The sequence below is a fragment of the Propithecus coquereli genome, unplaced genomic scaffold, assembly GCF_000956105.1.
Source record: "Propithecus coquereli isolate 6110/MARCELLA unplaced genomic scaffold, Pcoq_1.0 Scaffold213, whole genome shotgun sequence".
Taxonomy (NCBI): domain Eukaryota; kingdom Metazoa; phylum Chordata; class Mammalia; order Primates; family Indriidae; genus Propithecus; species Propithecus coquereli.
In genome coordinates, this window is record NW_012146412.1 from 4,226,504 (window position 1) to 4,245,462 (window position 18,959).

The 18,959-nt window shown below is 37.1% G+C and overlaps 1 protein-coding gene across 1 annotated transcript in view; it reads left to right on the top strand.

Annotated features, from left to right (window-relative positions):
• The window catches only part of ARAP2 (ArfGAP with RhoGAP domain, ankyrin repeat and PH domain 2), a 177,262-nt gene extending 158,658 nt beyond the window's left edge, over nucleotides 1-18,604 (top strand). Inside the window, exons 29-33 of the mRNA XM_012644474.1 lie at nucleotides 2,350-2,432; nucleotides 3,421-3,456; nucleotides 5,419-5,482; nucleotides 11,725-11,859; nucleotides 17,163-18,604. Coding sequence (XP_012499928.1) covers nucleotides 2,350-2,432; nucleotides 3,421-3,456; nucleotides 5,419-5,482; nucleotides 11,725-11,859; nucleotides 17,163-17,546 — 702 coding nt within the window. The 3' untranslated portion in view covers nucleotides 17,547-18,604. The remainder of the gene's footprint in view (nucleotides 1-2,349; nucleotides 2,433-3,420; nucleotides 3,457-5,418; nucleotides 5,483-11,724; nucleotides 11,860-17,162) is intronic.
• Nucleotides 18,605-18,959: the final 355 nt, after the last annotated feature.

Here is an 18,959-nt window from a genome sequence, read left to right on the forward strand (position 1 = left end):
GTTTAATTAAGTCCCATTTCAAGATCTTATTCTTAATCATATTGCTAGCCTCTGACTCAGTGATTCCATTTCTAGAAATCTAGCCATAAGGGAAAAAAAATCTAAAATGTTTTTTTTAAATATTACCTACAGCAATAATAATAGCAAACTTATTAATAATAGTGATTAGGAGTAAATTCACCATGTAAATTCCAGGCCTTTGGTCACTACAGCATTGTTCTTGATCATCTTCCTGATTACTTTTTCTCTATATTTTCTTTATATCCTCCTAATTTGTTTGCTCTATGAAAACTAATTTTAATTTTATAAACATATTTCACCCCCTTTGCTTTTTTTTGAGGAAAAAATGTCTTAACTATCTTTATTGATATCATTTCTATTCATCCATCTATAACAGCTCATTAAAATCCATGTTTCAAATATCTTGGATTTTTCCCTAGTAAGTGCCAGACTAATGAAAGTATTTTCACATACATATTTTATTCTTACATATTTAATATATATTAATTTGAAATTTTTTTCACACAAGTCTATGGCTTTACTACTTTTCAAGACAAAAATCACATATTAAAATACAGACTATTCAAAACATAAAAGTACACAGTTGTCAAGAATGTGCTTTATAATATAGATCTTGCAGACAATACAGATTATACTATGACCTGTCTACTTGGAAACAGAAAGCAGTGTATTATACTGAATTCTTGTGTCAGGTGCACAGGAAAACTTATTTACAGTCCTTCTTTATAAGATAAATACCAAACTATTTCCCACATATATTACAACCATATTTGGTTTAAAAATCACAAACTGATAACATATAAATACAAAATGCTAGGAAAAGTTTAGTATATAAGGGAAAAGGCATATACTATGCATTGTATTACTTTTCAAATTTGACTGCTTTCATAAAGACACTGTGGTAGTATTTTAACTTATGTAGAACTTGGTGCTTATTTGAGCTGTGTATTTGCTACACGGGCTTTTGTGCATTGTCGGGGCTGCTAACAAACATCCATGCTGCAATTTCTATGAAGCAACGTGTTCTAAATTTATAATAATAGTAGCTGTTATTTCCTGTGAGCCTCTTTTATGCCCATTACTGGACTAAACACTTCATAGGCATTTTCTTGTTTAATCTTTACAATAATCCTTGACAATAACTCTTTAATTTCTCATTTAATCTTCACAATAACCCAATGAGGTTGTTAGTGTTTTTATTATCCCTATTTACCAGCAAGAAAATGAGGGCAGAGGGAAGTAAAATGTAGTCAGAAGCTCGCAAGCCAGACTTCCATCCAGGTCTTTATGACCTAAAACACCTTGCTCTTAGTTATAAATGCTATCTGCATACCAGTTTGAAGAAAGAGATTTCCTTGAGAATTTTTAGGATATGGGGAATGTTATATTCTAAATTAATTCCATGGTTAGTATCTGTATAAAATCTATTACAGGGGTATCCAAGGGTAAATAATGAAATGTGTGAAGTTTTGATATTAAGTTTTTAGATTAGAATATAATGATTCAATTTTACTTCCGTCAGACAAGACAGAGGTAATATGTTTTCCCTGAGAAAACATAGTCACAGATTTTTAAAATTGTTTAAATATTTACTTATACTTGAATAAATATGTTGGGAAGAGTGTGGAGAAAATATAATCGATCTATGACCAACTGTAAATTTTTATAATCTACTTTAATGAATTATTAGTGATAATTTTCATGAATATGGAAATGTGAGATAGTTCAATATCTGCCCAGATTTACAGTGTATTTTTATAATTCTGAAATTCAAAAAGTGCATAAAATCACAACTCATTTGGTGTAAAATCAGAACCAAAACAACATGGAGATATTTATATTAAAATAATAGCTTTTATTTATTAATCTCACACTGTATGAAATGTCATGCATTTAAGTACAGAAATATGAATATATTTGAATACAAGGTACTATCCCAGACAGTATTGGAGGTGTGTGGAGTTACATAGCATATGGCAGACGCATCGTATTTTATTGCATTGTATTGTATTTTTAAAATATGAAAAAAATCACTTCTGATGCACATCTGACCCCAAATGTTTTTCAGTAAAGAAATATGGAGCTGTGTGTATGTGTGTGTTTGTATATACACATATACAAACATACACACATGTACATATCCAAAATTATCCATTTAAATATATGTATTTGATTACATGGTAATCAAAGCAATCTTTATTTACTAAAGCTTGTTCATGAAACATTAAAGAAACTAAAAAATTCTAAACCCAGTCGTAAATGCTTAAGGAAAATATAAGGAAATTTATAAAATCTGTTTAATTACACATTATTTTGTTTTCCTTACAGAGTAGTAAGCATGACAAAATGTTTTCCCTCGGTTCAATGAAGTTTTATCTTGGCGTGAAGAAGAAAATGAAGCCTCCAACAAGGTAAAGTTTTGAAGGGAAGTGCTGTTGAAAGGAAAAAATAATGGGAAAATATGTCTAAGGATTTAGGGAGCAGTAGCATTATTCTATATTTTTATAAAGAAAGTTTTAGATATTTCTTAATTTGCTTCATCTGTGGTAGGGTCCTATGAAGATCAAGAAACTTGTATGAGTAGATAAGGAGGCATGATGTTCACGCTGAGACTAAAATTGTCTCCTTGGTGATTATAATCTCCTTTATATAAAGCAAGAAATGGTGATTATAATCTCCCCTATAGAAAGCAAGAAATCCCCAGGAGACCCTGTCTACTGGGAAGTACTTGGGTTCCTCTAAATCTCCTCCTTGATCAGTGACATTCACAACCTGGGGGTGATTCAGGCAAGTGTATAACACGGGAGAATGTTCCGGGCAAGTCTACACACAGGAACAGGAAAGCAAATGCTAGAGCAGCCTCCTGATGCCTGGCCTTTAGAATGTTCTGTTCCTGGCTCTGTAATTTTCCCATTTTATTGTGCAGAATTTGGTACTCAACCCTTAACATATCAATGGTGGAGAAGGGGTGGACCCTTCTGATACATTATGTGCCTTTTTAACACTTAATTCACCCCCGCATTTGGTGTATACTACAATTTCTTATCACAAGTGACTTCGATTAGCTAATAAATGTTTGCACTAATGCTTAGTGTCATGAAACACCATTTTAATTAACTGTATGTGCCTCTTTCTCTTCTCAGAGAGTCCCGCAGCCCCATCCCATGGCATCACTTCTTCCCTTTGTCTCCCTTAAACCTGGATAAATTTATAGCCAAATCCCTCAACATTTACATTCACTTCTAGCTAAATCATACCCATTGAATCATCACTTGCGGAATCAGTTCTAGCATACATTCCACTATTAAATCTCACTTCCTTAATGTCTGATCCTGTTTCAGTCTTGGAAAAATGTATAATTTTTAATATATGTTTGTGTTTTTTTCCTATGTGATGCAGTTGGGGATTGACTGCATATTCTGAAAAACATCACTGGTAAGTTAACAGCTGCTGACTTTTGGACTTGACATATTGGTGTCAACTTCAGTAAAAGAATAACTCCAGTATTTGCCAGATAGAACTACGACAGAAAATGTTTTACCTCAGAGAAATTATAATCTTTTCTAAATACTTTGAGCCTGAGAAGAGGAAAACAGATTTGTATCAGGGTGCAGGTCTGTTTCAATCGTGTGTATCCCATTTGGCAATGCCTCTTAGGAGAAACTGCATTTGACTTCTTTGATAGTTATGATGTAAGTGTGGAATCCAGCTTTTAAGGCGTAAGTGGGCAAAACTCAGTTTTGAAAAAGGATAAGAACTAGCTAAAATCAGATTTAAGAAAAACATATATTCTGGTCTCAAAACCTGCTCTTTCTATATATGTATTTTTTTTCCCGTATACTGTCACCAGTATCCCACCAGTCTCCCTAGAGATTGCATTAAATGTCTCCTTCTCCCTCGCCCCTCTGGATCTGATTCACAGAGCCATATCAGATCTGCCTCTTCATCATCTTCCTCATCCACCCATACCTCTCTATCTTTGGGGCCAGGCCTTCACTGGTCTGCTTGGGTTATTCCAGGAATCCTAAGTGCTCCTCATGTCTCCCTTTTGTTTTCTAGTGCATTCTCCACCCAGCCTCCACAGAGACTTTTATACACTGTATTATGTTTCTCTCTTGCTATGACTCTTCTGTGAATCTTGTCACCTACAGGAAAAGTGTAGGACCGTTGGTGTGGTGTGCGAGGCCCTTTAATATATGACTCCATCAACTTCATCTCCCATGGCTTTCTCCTTTTTACTCAAGGATAAAACAAGCATCTGTCTTTAGTACATTCCTTGCTCTTTCTGATCTGTGTGTAGTGAACGTGGCCCCTTTACTGAACCCTCATCCATCACCTCCATCTTCTCTCTGATGATCCAACATACTCAACTATCAGTGTTCTCTGAAACCAAGCTCAAATGTCCCTAAAGTCTTATCAGATAGTGCTCACCTCTGATCATTATTTATTTCTTCTTTGCACCTACAAGATTTTATATACAAGGGTACCTAATTAAAATGATTTGTGGAGGGAGATGATTTCTGGAACACAGTCATGGGAAGGGACAACGTTTCCATGAAACATTGAATGAAGGAAGCAAGCATTGTCTAGAAATTTCATTTTAAACATGTCTTTTCAACTCAATTATTTTAAATAATACAGGAATACAAAAAATATAATTACACTGAAATATCCATTATGTTGGTCCAGTAGCAGTTATAAAATTTTCTTCTTATGGAAAGCAGCTGTCACCTCACCCTCAAGTCTGCTGTTTCTGTGTTTGTGCTCAACTTTATTTTTGCTTTTTCTCACTGTGTTATAATTTATTTGTTAACATACACAGCTCCCCTAATGGACCACACAAGCCTTGAGGGCAAGATCTCTATTTTATTTAGGCTTTCAATGAAAGGTTCCTGAATCAGTGTTATTGGATATGCAGCAGTTTCTCTTGTAGTTTCTTTTTCATGAGTCTGTGGGTATTAGTGTTTATAATCATAGTGACGAAGATTGTATCTAAGCCTTTTTTAAAAACCTGATGTTAAGAGAATGCACACATATTTTTCTTCTTAGGTTCAGAGTATCCAGGGAAAAGATGTTTTTACCATCTCATATCTGAAAAAGCAAAATGGCATTGACCTTTCCACCTTTCCAAAAATACTGCTGATCATTTTGTAGCAGTTACCAAAGCCTTTAGCTATATTTTATTTAAACTAGCATATTTACGCTGTTACAATATTTTGATATCGTACACTTAGCAGAAGACTGAAACAACTTGTACTGAAATATTCCACCTTGATTACATTAGGTCATTACTCAGAAACCCAGAGAGATTTCTGATGGCTAATTCACCAAACAAATACACTAGAGAATACTCAAGTATCCTTTTGAATAATACGTTTCACAAACCTTGTTTTTCAGGTACCTGTGTTGTGATAGTTCACAAACTCAGATGGAATGGATGGCCAGTGTCTTTATTGCCCAGGTATGATATTGGTTTCAGCTCTCTAGTGGAGTATAATAACTTTGTTTACAGGGAATATTAGTGTGGTGCCGATTTTCAAAGAATTTTTAATAAAAGTTTTAGATGTATACAATTGACATAAACTTTTATTCTCCCATTCATTTTTGAAAAATAGTGTACAAAAGTCCAAATTTACCTATTACCTTTTGAAAGAGAGTTTATTCTTTTCCCGAAGCTCCTTTTCTGCCAGCCCCACACCTCGTTGGCTTAGGAGAGGTGCGTTGCTTTAAGACGGTTGTGTAGGAAAGAGGGAATTATCTAAGCAGTCGTCATGCTGGAGCCCCACATAGATCTTCATTTAGAAAAGTGCCCTGTTTCCCTTCTTGTTCTCCACTCTCCCCACCTCTGCCTTTCCAGAAACAAGGACAAGAACCTACATTTCTTTAAAACTTACTGTGTTCTACATACTTCATAAGGGTAACTTACTTATGTTTTCCTTGCAGCAAACAGTGCATGGCGTTGTTTGGCTTTACAAAATGAAGGTTCCGTTGATGGCTCAGGAGCATATATTTAGCTACTAGTTTAAACTCAGGGTGTCTGAGGCCAACCAATGCTTATCCTCAGTTCTGCGTTTGGCCTCCTCCCTAGAGGAGGACTCACCCTTTTGGGGAAGGGTTAAATAGTCCCATTAATTGGATTGGTTTCTTTCCCAACCTTGTCTTGTTGAATTCCCACCAATGTTTCTCACACAGCATTGAAATTCATTGGTAACGATTAAGTTGCCATTCTTAATTAGTGAGGAGGTACTTTCCTGTTTCTCTTATAAAGAAGTAGTTAACTTACCCCAAAATCTAGTTCTTATTTGTTTTGAAAACCATTTTCTCTGTTCATTTAATTTATTAACCTTTCAAGTGGTTAATAAACATGACTCTTTTCAGCGTGTCTTTACTGTTACTACCTGGGAATATATTTGCAGAAAGAGACAGGCTGCTAACTTTTTAGAGCCTTTTTTCTTCTTTTTTGTAACTTTTTAAAATTCAGATATTTAAACTCTACCTTTAAAAAATTAGATTCGAAGTATGTTAGTAAAGTTGGGATCATAGAATCAAAAGCTATTACAATGTCTGTTTGTGGTACAACTAAATTGATGTTTTTGTCTCTATTATTGAAGTCAGTAGACTCTGTAGTTGAAAGTCAAGGCATGAAGAGGCAGGAAGCAGGGCCTGCACACAACCATGTTATTTCTCCCGGTCTCTCGTACCTTCCTTGTCCTGGTCCCAAAGACTTAGCCCAGTTACGTTTCCTCTATTCATTTTACTTCTTGGGATTATTCAGCTCCTCCCTTAAGATAAACACAGAGACCTTCTAGGATTTAAGGATTTGTGGCTCATCTCTGTATGGAAACAAATAGCAAAATAGCAAATGTTAATACATACATTAATACTGTACACGCACAAATACACATGCTAATTAACAGTAAAAGCCCCTTACAATGAGCTCTCTCTTCTACCTGGAATACTTTTGTAATATCTGTCCTCATCCTCACCGCTGCCTTAAAAGTCCTCTAGATTTTAGCTTAAACGTCACATTCTCAGAGAAACTTCCCCTGACCGTCAGACCACCAGACCTTCTGGCTATCACCCTTACCATCCTGCACTCCTCCACTGTAGCACTAATTTAAAAACATATGTGTAGGCCAGGCGCGGTGGCTCACGCCTATAATCCTAGCACTCTGAGAGGCCGAGGTGGGTGGATTGTTTGAGCTCAGGAGTTCGAGACTAGCCTGAGCAAGAGCGAGACCCCATCTCTACTAAAATTAGAAAGAAATTAATCGGACAACTAAAAATATATAGAAAAAATTAGCCGGGCATGGTGGCGCATGCCTGTAGTCCCAGCTATTCAGGAGGCTGAGGCAGTAGGATCGCTTGAGCCCAGGAGTTTGAGGTTGCTGTGAGCCAGGCTGACGCCACGGCACTCTAGCCCGGGCAACACAGTGAGACTCTGTCTAAAAAAAAAAAAATTTGTGTAATTAGTTACTTCATCTACCTCCCCTACAAAAATTCCCTGAGAATTCCATGAGAAAGGGAATTATTGACTTGTATGTGAAATATTTCTAAAATAGGAAAGAGGGGAAGAAAAATAATCAGATAAAATTTCAAATGGATATCAGTGTGATAACATGAAACAATCAATAAAATACGTTGGATAAGGAGAATGAGTGTGGCTGAGGTAAGGAAGGACACTAATTCAGAAAGGTTCTCAGGGAATAATTTTATGAACCGGTGACCAGTGAGCTGGGCTGAGACCCGTGTGAAATGAGGAGGTGAAACATGCAGGTGTCCAGGAGGGGCCAGTCCTGAGATGTCACGATCTTGGTTTATTCCATGAACATCATGAAGGGAAGATGTGAAGAGATGTTTAAGAGTTTGAAACAGGGAAAGGATATTATCTATTTTAATTAAAAAGAAATTTTGGTCACATTGTTGAGTTTACCACGTAGGGGGTCAAAGATGGAAGCAGAAAGAACAGCTACACGAAAGATGTAAGCTCAGACTAGGGTGGTATAGTAAGACATATTCAGATTCAGGAATGTTTTGAAGGGAGAGCCAATAAGGCTTTCAGATTCGTTGGCTATAGCAGTTTGAGAGAAGGGGTGGAGATCAAGAAAGATCCCTACATTTTTGGCCCTGGGCAACTTAGGAATGTCAGTGGGATTGTCGGAGATGTAGAAGGAAATTGAGAGTCCTGTTTTGGCCACATGAAATTTAAGATGACTGTTTGATACACAAATACACATGCTGAGTAGCAGGTTGGATGTTTGGATCAAAAACTCAGGCAAAAGTTTGGGGCTGAAATGTAAATTTGGAGGAAGTCAGCACTTAGATTGTATTGAAAACTATAGGATTAGATGAGATGTGGGGGAAAGGAGGGGAGAGAGAGCAGACAAGCCCTGGGGCATTTCAAAATTTAAAGGTTAGGCAGAAGATAAAAAACAGGAAAAGAAATGATAAGGGGTGTTGAAGGAGGAAAGCCAGGCAATGGGTACAGAAAATTCTGTCAAGTAATTTGCTATGTAGATAAATGAGGTTGTGACTAGATAGGAACAAGAGGTCAAGGTAGATTTTGAGGCTTTGATTTGTTTGTCTTTAAGATCCGAGAGTGTATCCTTTCATATGTTCTGATGGAGACAATCCAGTAACTGGAGGAAGAAATTGATAGAGAAGGAGAAAGATTATTAAACCAGCAGAGACCCTGAACAGACACGAAGCAATATGATCGAGTACACAGTTGCTCATCGTTGCTGAAAGTCATTGCACAACAGAGAGTGTGGCACATTTATTCTCAAATTATTGACTACATATTCTGGCCCAGTGCGCAATTAGAGATATGATTGGAGAAAAGGTATTTGCAATCAGAGCAAATACTGTCTGCAAGAAAAAAGAAGCTCATTTATATGGCTGCAGAAGCAGGGAGATTGGCACATTTCATCACATTTTCTTAAGTGATTACTAAAAAATTTTTTGAATTAAATCAATGAGTTCACTACACCTAAGGCAGGGAGGGATTTTAGGAGTGTAATGGAAGAGGAAAAGGAGAGAAATAATCTTGAGAGAGTGAGGAAGCCAGTTGTCCTAGAACCTCAGGGTAGTGCCAAGGGTTCACCTGAAATTTAAGGTTAACTTGAAAGTGAGATGACTCTACAGAGTAATGTTCTAGTTTTGTCCTCCATCAACTGGCAGGCACCCATGCAATGAGTAGAATCGTGTTCAACTAGGTTTGGGGTTTTGCCAGGCAAGTATGATAGAGGAAGAAGGAGCAAAAAAATAAATAATCAGATAAAATTTGGACCGGGAAGTGAGCGTACTGATGGACCATGAAATCTGAGCCAGGCTATGAGTAAAGTGGGGAAAAACGTGGCAGGAAGAATGGTGGTGGTCAGTGGATTGGAAGTCTCAAGGAATCAAAACTTAGTGAGTGAAACTAAATTAAGTTAGCTGGAAAGATAGGGAGGTCAAAGTTAGAAAGTGAGAGGCAGAATGGAGATTTTGGGGTGTTATTTTTGGGTGTGATTAAAGTAAAAGTATGATCTTCAGCTTTATAATTCCTTCTATGGACTTCTGAAGTCATTTACAAATAACTATAAATGTTAAATCAGAACATATCACTTAGATTTAAAGGTTTCTGCTGTTGGGAAAAAATGCCTCTTAGATCTATCCAGTGAGAACTAATTAGCCAGTATTCACACTGTTGTATATTATTTCATAAAAAGAAATATGTACTTGGAAATTGCATTTTCTCTTAGATTTCCCAAAATATCATTTAGCATATACATCAACCACTTAGACGTGTAAGTATAATTCACAGAATTTCCTAATGCCTTCTCAGCCAGTTTTCTCCCAGCCTTACATGTTGAGAATATCCCAATTATATAAGATCAATGTTATTTTTACCATGTTTGGTACCATGATATAAAAATAATACACAACTTGTAACTTTCTCATTGAAATGTTGCATAATCCACCATTACAGATTTGCTGAACCAAGGTAAGTTGTTCACCAAAATCCAAGTGATGCACATATCTAAGTCTGATAATAATATAACCTATATAGTAGGATCGTTGAGGATTATAGGCAATAATATATGTACATTCACAAGCACAAAGCCAGGCTGTATGCCCCTCAATAAAAATCAGCTGTTACATAGTGGATAAACAGCAAATGTTTGTTTAAATGAATTATTTGCTATAAAACAATACATTAAAACACTAACTTCAAACATGTGAACAAGAATCTGCTAATTTGGATGGGTATTTGCATACACAAAGAGTGCAATGCGCACCATCCAAGGGATGGACACGCTAGAAACTCGGACTTGGGGGGTAGGGGGGAGGCAAGGGCAATATACGTAACCTAAACATCTGTACCCCCATAATATGCTGAAATTAAAAAATAAATAGGCCAGGCGCGGTGGCTCACGCCTGTAATCCTAGCTCTCTGGGAGGCCGAGGCGGGCGGATTGTTTGAGCTCAGGAGTTCGAAACCAGCCTGAGCAAGAGCGAGACCCCGTCTCTACTAAAATTAGAAAGAAATTAATTGGACAACTAAAAATATATAGAAAAAATTAGCCGGGCATGGTGGCACATGCCTGTAGTCCCAGCTACTCGGGAGGCTGAGGCAGGAGGATCGCTTGAGCCCAGGAGTTTGAGGTTGCTGTGAGCTAGGCTGACGCCACAGTACTCTAGCGTAGGCAACACAGTGAGACTCTGTCTCAAAAAAAAAATAAATAAATAAAATAAATAAATAAATAAAAATAATAAAAAAAAGGAATCTGCTAATTTATCTTAAGAATTGAGGAAAATAAAGAGTAGGCATTTAGATATATAGTTTACCAAAAGTTTTTCATTTCATTAGAACATCTGTAAACTTTTCATTTTATACTGGTATTCCATATTTTTTCGTAGATTATTATATGAAAAAAAGTTTCCTTTTCCCAGTTTCTGAAAGGTTAATCTACCCTGAGGAGGAGAAAAATTCTTTAAAGATTTTTCTTTCATATCTCAAGGATTAATCACTCAACAGCTTATATTTTTACCTGTGGATATTTATCCCCATTGCAAAATTAACTTTTCTTCAGTCACATCTATAATTGTTTAGTGGGCCGGAATATATAGTCAATAATTTGGGAACAAGTGTGCCATGCTCTCTGTTATACAGTGATTTTCAGTATAAATGTCTGTGTAAAAAGGTAACATTTCTTTGGAATTCAACTAGATGAAAAAGTAACATTCTTCAAAAGGTCATGAAATGAGTCTAATATTTCTGATACCATGCCTTAGGTTGATTTGGGGTGTGTAAGATCAAATTGTTTTTACACTAAAGTCATTTTTGGTGTAGAGAAAAAATAAATGTGTAAGTACTTAGATTATAGGGCCTAGAAATGTAAAACAAGTGTATTATTTTTCTTCCACAAAGAGATTTGCAGGTTTCTTCAAATATTTTCCCCCTTTGGGTTTGATAAATGGTACAGGAGGCATGTGTTTGAAACTTAGAAATTGAACTGAGACCTCAAAGCTCGCTTTGCTTAAGAGTTTCATGTCCTCGAGCGCCGTCACCGCTACAGTCAACATCGTAATTACAAATGGCGTTCTCAGGGAAAGCAGACCGTTTGATGTGGATATATGGGAAAGGAGCCAAGTGGCTATATAACATGGTATATGCATAATAAAATCACACACCAATAGCAAGAAACTGTGTTTCCACAGCATGAAAATGATATATGGCCACCAGCTGGAAAGGAACGGAAACGTTCAATAACCAAAAATCCCAAAATCGGAGGTTTGCCTCTAATTCCCATCCAGCATGAGAAAAATGCGTCCCAAGCCAGGAGAAATATCGAGGTAGGTTAGAATTTTGTTTGCCTGATATTAAATTATAGCATTTGTTTTCCTATGTCTTAATGTGATTAGGTGTATTAATTACTTCATTGGCTTCAAAAGCATAGTGATAATTCCTTTGAAAAGCTAAGTAATAGTCACATACATCAAGAAAACATTATGAATAACCCTACACCTTATTAGTTTAATATCATCGACCACCCAATTACACATGCGCAATAATACTTATTTTCTTACTTCTGAAGTAGCCAAGAAATTTTAAATATATGTGTAGAAATCCTGATGATAAAATCACAGTCTCACAAGTTTACTTATAAAAACCCTTAGAGTGGGCCCAGGGCAGACTATGTCCGGAGCCAAGGTAACTAGACTTTCTAGTAACATAATCAAATTTCAAGGGTTTGGGAAGCAATCGATATCTCAGTTAACTTAAGAAACTATGAGATGACCCCTGAGCATCAATAAAGAAGATTTGACATCTTTTGTGAAGGTTGCTATTTGTTTTCCTTCTTACCTTGAGGACTGGGAGAACATAAGGAGCATCAGTCCTGACGTGAAGTTCAGTCTCCTCAGCAAAGGACATAGGCTCTCTACTCTCGAAACTCATTAGCCACTGTGGGACCAGTGCATGTTTCAGTGCCTTAATTGATTCCTCCACATGAAAAGAAAAGCTTTTAAAAAGTGTTGTTTTATCTTATTTGAGCCAAAATTTGGGATTAAGCTATTTGAGTCTTTTGCTGTCCAAACAGAAGTAACTTTTGAAAGACTAAAGCCTTTTTAATCTAGTGATAAGATTTAAAAAAAAAAATTGTACATATCTTTTCTTGAACATTTATCCCACTGTAAACTCCTTCTCTAAAAGATAAAGCTTCAAAGATAATGGTCCTTTGTTTCCTAGTCAGTTCTTCAGCACTGATATAATCAAAGGAAAGACTAAATCTCCACGAAAATATGACCTTGTCCCTCCTTCCTTTCTGCACCTACAGTTTTTCTTGGTAATAAACGGCTCTGCAGAGCTATGGGTTCCTCAGATAATCTAGAATCTTAAAATTGTAAGAGTCACATTTCCCAGGAACCCAGGTTAGGGAACACAGGTTGAACAACTGAAGCTATCACAGGGAGTGGAAATGCCCTACGGGGCCTCCAGCTTCTCCTGACATTGCCTTAGGATCAATTGTGGAGCAAAGCAAAAGATAGATTGTTAGGATCAAAATACCTCACCAGCATCCAGTATAGATGATGATCGAATATACAGTAGTTTATCAAGCTAATCCCAAATCCACAATTTCAGAGAATCTTTAGCATACTTAGATAGGAAAAGTGATGAACTAAAACTATGAGGAAATTGTTAAAGGCCTTTAAAAGAATTCCATGCAATATTAATTTCTGAAAAATTTATGAGTCATTAAAATAAACCAAGCTTTTTTGTAAAATTAGTAAATGTGGTTTAATGATTTGACAAATCAATGGATATATTCAAGAACTGTTTTCTCAAACAAGCTGTTGCCAGATTGGTAAATTTGGTGACTTGCCCTTGCTTTCACATGACAGTGCCTCACCCAGGCAGCGAAGCTTTGTGGAGGAGGTGATTTCTAAATGAGGTAGTGAGCCAGCTGAGTATGCCAGAGAAAGTAAGTTGTTGAACAAAAAGTAAAAAAATAAAAAATCACCCATGAAGAGCCAAACATAATGTTCAAGAATGTACAAGTGAGATACCGCCGGTGGCTCTGCTGCTTCCTCCCTGTCAAATCACGGGTATCTTACTTAATTCCGTTGTCCTCAGCTTCTTTATCTATCAGCACGTGGGGCTAACAAAAGCCCCTACCTTATATTGTGGATGTGATGATTAAATGAGTTTATCCCTGAGAATTTATACCTATATGCCTGGCATATATTTAACATATATTGAGACAAAATAATGAGGAACTTGGAAGATGATATGGGATAATTCACTAGTTTTCAAAATTGCCATTTAAGAATGACATCTGTAAAACAAACAAAAATGGCGAACAAGGAAGAATGATGCAATTGAAGCAGAAAACAGTGACATGAATCCCCTGTTCCCTGTTAGCATCCTGGAGCACAGTTTGATACACTAGAAAGAATCGCATTGATTTCAGAAAGGCCAGGCTGGGATCCCATTCCAAACTCTCACTTATGTAACCTTGGGCAAATTGTTATTTCTATTTCTGCATCTTAAAATATAGATCATGTACTTTGTGAATAATCATACAAAGTTTAAACATCCGAAGCATTATTATGAAGATTAAATTTCATAAGATTTGATGTTTTATAGTATGAAAATTATCAACTAATACAGTGAATTTAGTAACAAAAGTCATTTAAGAAAGTTTCCAGTGTGATCTGTACATATTGGTCATACCACTTTTTGGTATCATGGGACCTCCATAACCATTGGCCCGCATGTCTAGGTTTCATGGAAAATATGAAGACACAGACTAAAGCCATGTGAGTGATTTGCTCTGAGGACACATTCACTGCAGTACCTAGCTCTGGCTATGACAGTAGGAACTGTTCTCTCTGCAGGTGGGGGAGAGATCATCACTTCCATTCAAGCAACTCGTTTTCTCTAAACACCCTGTGACATGAACTGGCATTGCCTGGAGCAAACCAACTCTTGCTCTCCTACTTTCATACCTTATCTATCTCTCTTTTTAAATTATTAAAGCCTCCTCTTTTGAGGACGGTGCAGTATATAAACTGTGTCCTCCTTTTCCCAGTGTCCATGCCTTTGTCTTTCCTTTCCCACAACACGCAAGGCACCTCAGCAAACCATATCATTCGTGCAAAGAGCACTGTGGCTTCCTGTTCTTCCTGCCTCTCCTGTCCTGTAACTCTTAATAGTTCCCTTCTGTCACGTCTTCCCACCTTCGTATAAGATTGTATTATTTAGGCTAACGTTATAGTATACTTGAAACTTCAGCATTATGTGTATTACTACTCGGCCTCCAAATTCTGCATCTAACAGAGGCCCCAGAGTCTTTCTGCTGATGGTTGCAAGATAATGAGAACTATTACTCTGGTGTATAAAACCACTCCATATTTATCCTTAATTTTCTCCCAATTAATGGATGCCAAGTGAAACTTTTAACAAGATTAATGTTTATTTATAAAATCTGTTTCCTTTATTTTTACTTCGTTATGGTGAAATACATGTAATGTGAAATTTCCCATTTAACCATTTTAAAATACAGTTCAACGGCATTAGTTACATTCACATTATTGTTCAACCATCACTACTGTCTCTTATTACTTTGACATATTCTAATGAAACTTTGGAATGAAGCTAGATATTAAACCTTTTTTTCCTATAAGTTTTAGAGAAGAGGAAATACATTTAGCTTAAAATTTATAATCATAATCAGAAAATTCCAAATTTAAAAATTATTTATAAATTATATTCATGCAAATATTTTTATTCAGCTTGAATTTTTCTGCTATAATTTTATGTTTAGATCTGAAATTGTGGAAAATAGAACAAAATGTTATATATTTGACATTTTTTAACTTTTTTTCATTTACTCATCCAAAATTTATTGATCATTTCCTATGCGCAAGCACTGTACTGGGTTCACACTTCAGCCGACAAATCAAACAAAAGTGAAAAAGCAAAAGCCCAGTTTGCATTGGGTTGACTTTTTAGCAGGGCATTCAGACAATCACGGGAAATACGAATAGCATATCTGGTATGTTAGAAAGCAGTAAGTGCTGTAGAGAAAAACAAAATAGGGAAAGGTGAGGTGTTGCCTTTTAAACATTATTATATTGGGCATCTTTAATTACTGTACTGTTTATGCTACTCTACTTAATAGAGTTTTCATTTCATCTTCTCGCTTTCAAACATTCATAACTTAATAAAGTCTCCTTGAGATTTCTGCCTTTAATGCTTTGCCATTTTTACAGAGAAAATTTTGAAGAAAACTGGGCAAAAAAAAAAAATTTTTTTCCCTACACCCACCTGCAACCTGACCCGGTTTGTTGGGTACCTTTCTCTGTGGCTCACCTCCCTGTGTGCTTGGTTCTCTGTTGTTCGCTCTCGCATCTCATGCTTGACTGAGCTGTGTCTCCTTTGAGGATCTGACGAAAGCCCTGTACGCCAGCCGTTCCCAGTCACAGGGCGTCCCGTATGCCCGTTTAAAAGCCCGACTTCTGTCCCACTGCAGGTGTCCTGTCGCGATGCGCTCGGGCTCCTGCAGGCCCTCACGGTTCACTGAACGAATGTGCGCCCCAGTCCACTCACGCAAAAGTGGGTTTTCATGCACAAGTGTGTAAACATTTCAGTCTTTTAGAAAATATGTCTGGGGAGTTCTGATAGGCGTTATGTGAGGGGGAAATAAAGTTTCATTAGTCAAATATGTTAGAAGGAGAAAAAAAAAACAGGAAAAAGAAGTTACCCAGGTTTCTGTGTCACAGTCCTTCTCCGCTGTCTACTGCACCGGTCCGTGTGGCGACTGGGGAGGCGGGGCTGTGGCTCGGGCGGTTCCCAGCTCGTGCCGTGCAGACCTCCTTCCTCAGCACCGCGGGTGTAGCACCATAGGAACTACAGATCCTCGCGCAGATGCGCGCAGCCAGGCAGGAGTGAGAGGCAAGTTTGAAATGAGAGTCAGTTTGAATAACTAACCCCAAAGACATCTTCGAAGTGGTATTTTAAATGCACGCTAAAATGAACTTCAGTGGATTACCTTTTACGGATGCTCCTCAACTTATGATGGGGTTACAACCAATAAACCCACTGTAAAGTTGAAAATGTCATAAATAGAAAATGCATTGAAAAACCTAACCTACACCACAGCTTAGCCTAGCCTACCTTGGACGTGCTGAGAACGCTTATATTAGCCTGGAGTTGAGCAAACTCATCTGGCCGCCGGGCACACTGTGTCGACTGCTTGTCCCGGTGATCGATCACGCGGCTGGCTGGGGCCCTGGCGCTGCCGCTGCCCAGTCTGCAAAGAGTATCCCGCCACTTACCGCTAGCCTGGGAAAAGATCAAAATTCAAAATCTGAAGTATGATTTCTACTGCATGCATATTGCTTTAGCACCATCGTAAAGTCAAAAAATCATAAGTCGAACCGTTATAAGTTGGGGACTGTGTGTACTTGATTTTGTAGCTCTAAGATGAGTGCGTAAATTCAGACGTGCCACTTGCTATCAAAGTAAAGTTAGAACCTAAGTCATAGAAATAAGCTCTTTTGTAGGAGGCATCAACTTTTATGCGGAAGGCATTTTTTAAACTTAAGTGGTGCCAACTCTTGCTTTCCTGTGAGACATTTAATTTTATTTTTAGAGTGCAAGAGCAGAACTTGAAAGGCTGCGGCTCAGTGAGAAGCATGAGAGAGAGTCTGTGGACTCGAGCTTAAGGGAGAGGGCCTCCATGGTGGCCCAGTGCCTGGAGCACAAGGACGACAGACTCCGGAGCCGAACCCGAAAACATCGGAGTTTCAACTGCCTGGAGGACACAGAGGCTGAGGCCCCACTTGGACAACAAAAAGGCCATAAAGGCCTAAAGACATTGAGGAAGACTGAGGACAGGAATGGCAGAGCTACTTTGGACTCTGATCATAAGTTACCGTCAAAGGTAATTGAAGAACTTAGTGTGGTTCTGCAACGGTCAAGAACCCTTCAGAAAGAGTTGCAGGATGAGCAGACTCTGCAGAAAGAAATAAAATGAATTGGTCTCCCAATTTTTATTTTAATATTGTGTACAATGTGTGTAAACCAGAAACCAAACTATAAGATAATTCATAAGAATTTGTCTGTAGGCAAATGTGTCTCTCTATACTCAAGAAATTTATCTATACTTACGCATTTAAAGAGCATTTTAAAATATGTATATATGTGATTAAGTGTAAGATTAACTTTATTTTGGTCTGAACAAAGCTTGTAAAGTTCAATTGTATTAACCTTGTGTAAGAAGGCGTTGTGTTACTTTAAAGTAACGCCCTTTTAAAGTAGTCTATTACGTGGTGTAATTTATGAGCAGAAGTCTCAAACTGTACTGTATTGTATAAAATGCTGTGTTTAAATGAAGCCTATGAAACTATCTGTAACATAGTTTGCACTTTGAAAAACCTTGTATATTAAATTACCATATGTTTTTAGGTTTACATGGGGTCTACCTAAGGGAAAAGTAAGGGAAGTAAATTTAAAAGGAGGGAGGGTTTATTTTAGTGGCTGCCTAACAGCAACATTGGGGTTTTAAAAAGAGGCAAAACGTTAACAAATGTCCTACAAAGCAAAGAATTGAGCCAAGATTCATTCTAGTTCACTAATGACCAGAACTTGTTAATGAGAAACTGCTTGTTAAGAAAAAAATCCAGTGTTTTCCCAAGAGTTACATTCGGCCGACAGATGTGAATAATGGCGCTGGCCGCTCTTATTTATGGTGTCAGAGAACCAGCCACATTATACGTTCACTACACTTGAGCTCTTTGTCAGTGGCTGCTAAGAGGAAACTTACACTGCATTGCAGAGATTGTATACACAGGACCTGGCTTGGGTGCCATTTGCACTGTTGCTGTATGGAAGCAGATTTTTGGAGTTCTGAACTATTGGTACGAACAAAATTCATCATCACAGGGTGTTGTTTCTGTTGTTTGGTTTTTTTATTGTTTTATGTTCATGTCTTATTATTTTAAGTTAGGTTGTAATGTCTTTCTCTGGATTGCCAGAATTAACTGGAAGTACATAACATATGACCATGTTGAGGTATGGGGATAGTTTACTACACATTTGGGGGCTACCTGTTTCCATTTAATCTAGTCTTTTTTTTTTTTTTTTTTTTAATAAAGCAGTGGTATCCTCCCTGTGCCTAAAAATAATGAGAAAGCCCTTTATCTTTGTTTCCATATAAAGATCAGCTAATGAATTGGCAATTTTCCTAAAAAAGACAATACTATCTAATTATAGTTTATGGTGGGACATTTTTCATCATTTTCTTCCAAATTGTATTGGGTTTGGTGTGTTTCAGTATTAAAAATTATTTCATGCAGCTAAGTTTTATTCCTAGCATTTTTTTTTCCTCTGTATTTTTAAAGATATTTTTCTTGTCAGAATCTGTCTGTATACAAAGGCCCACAGTTCA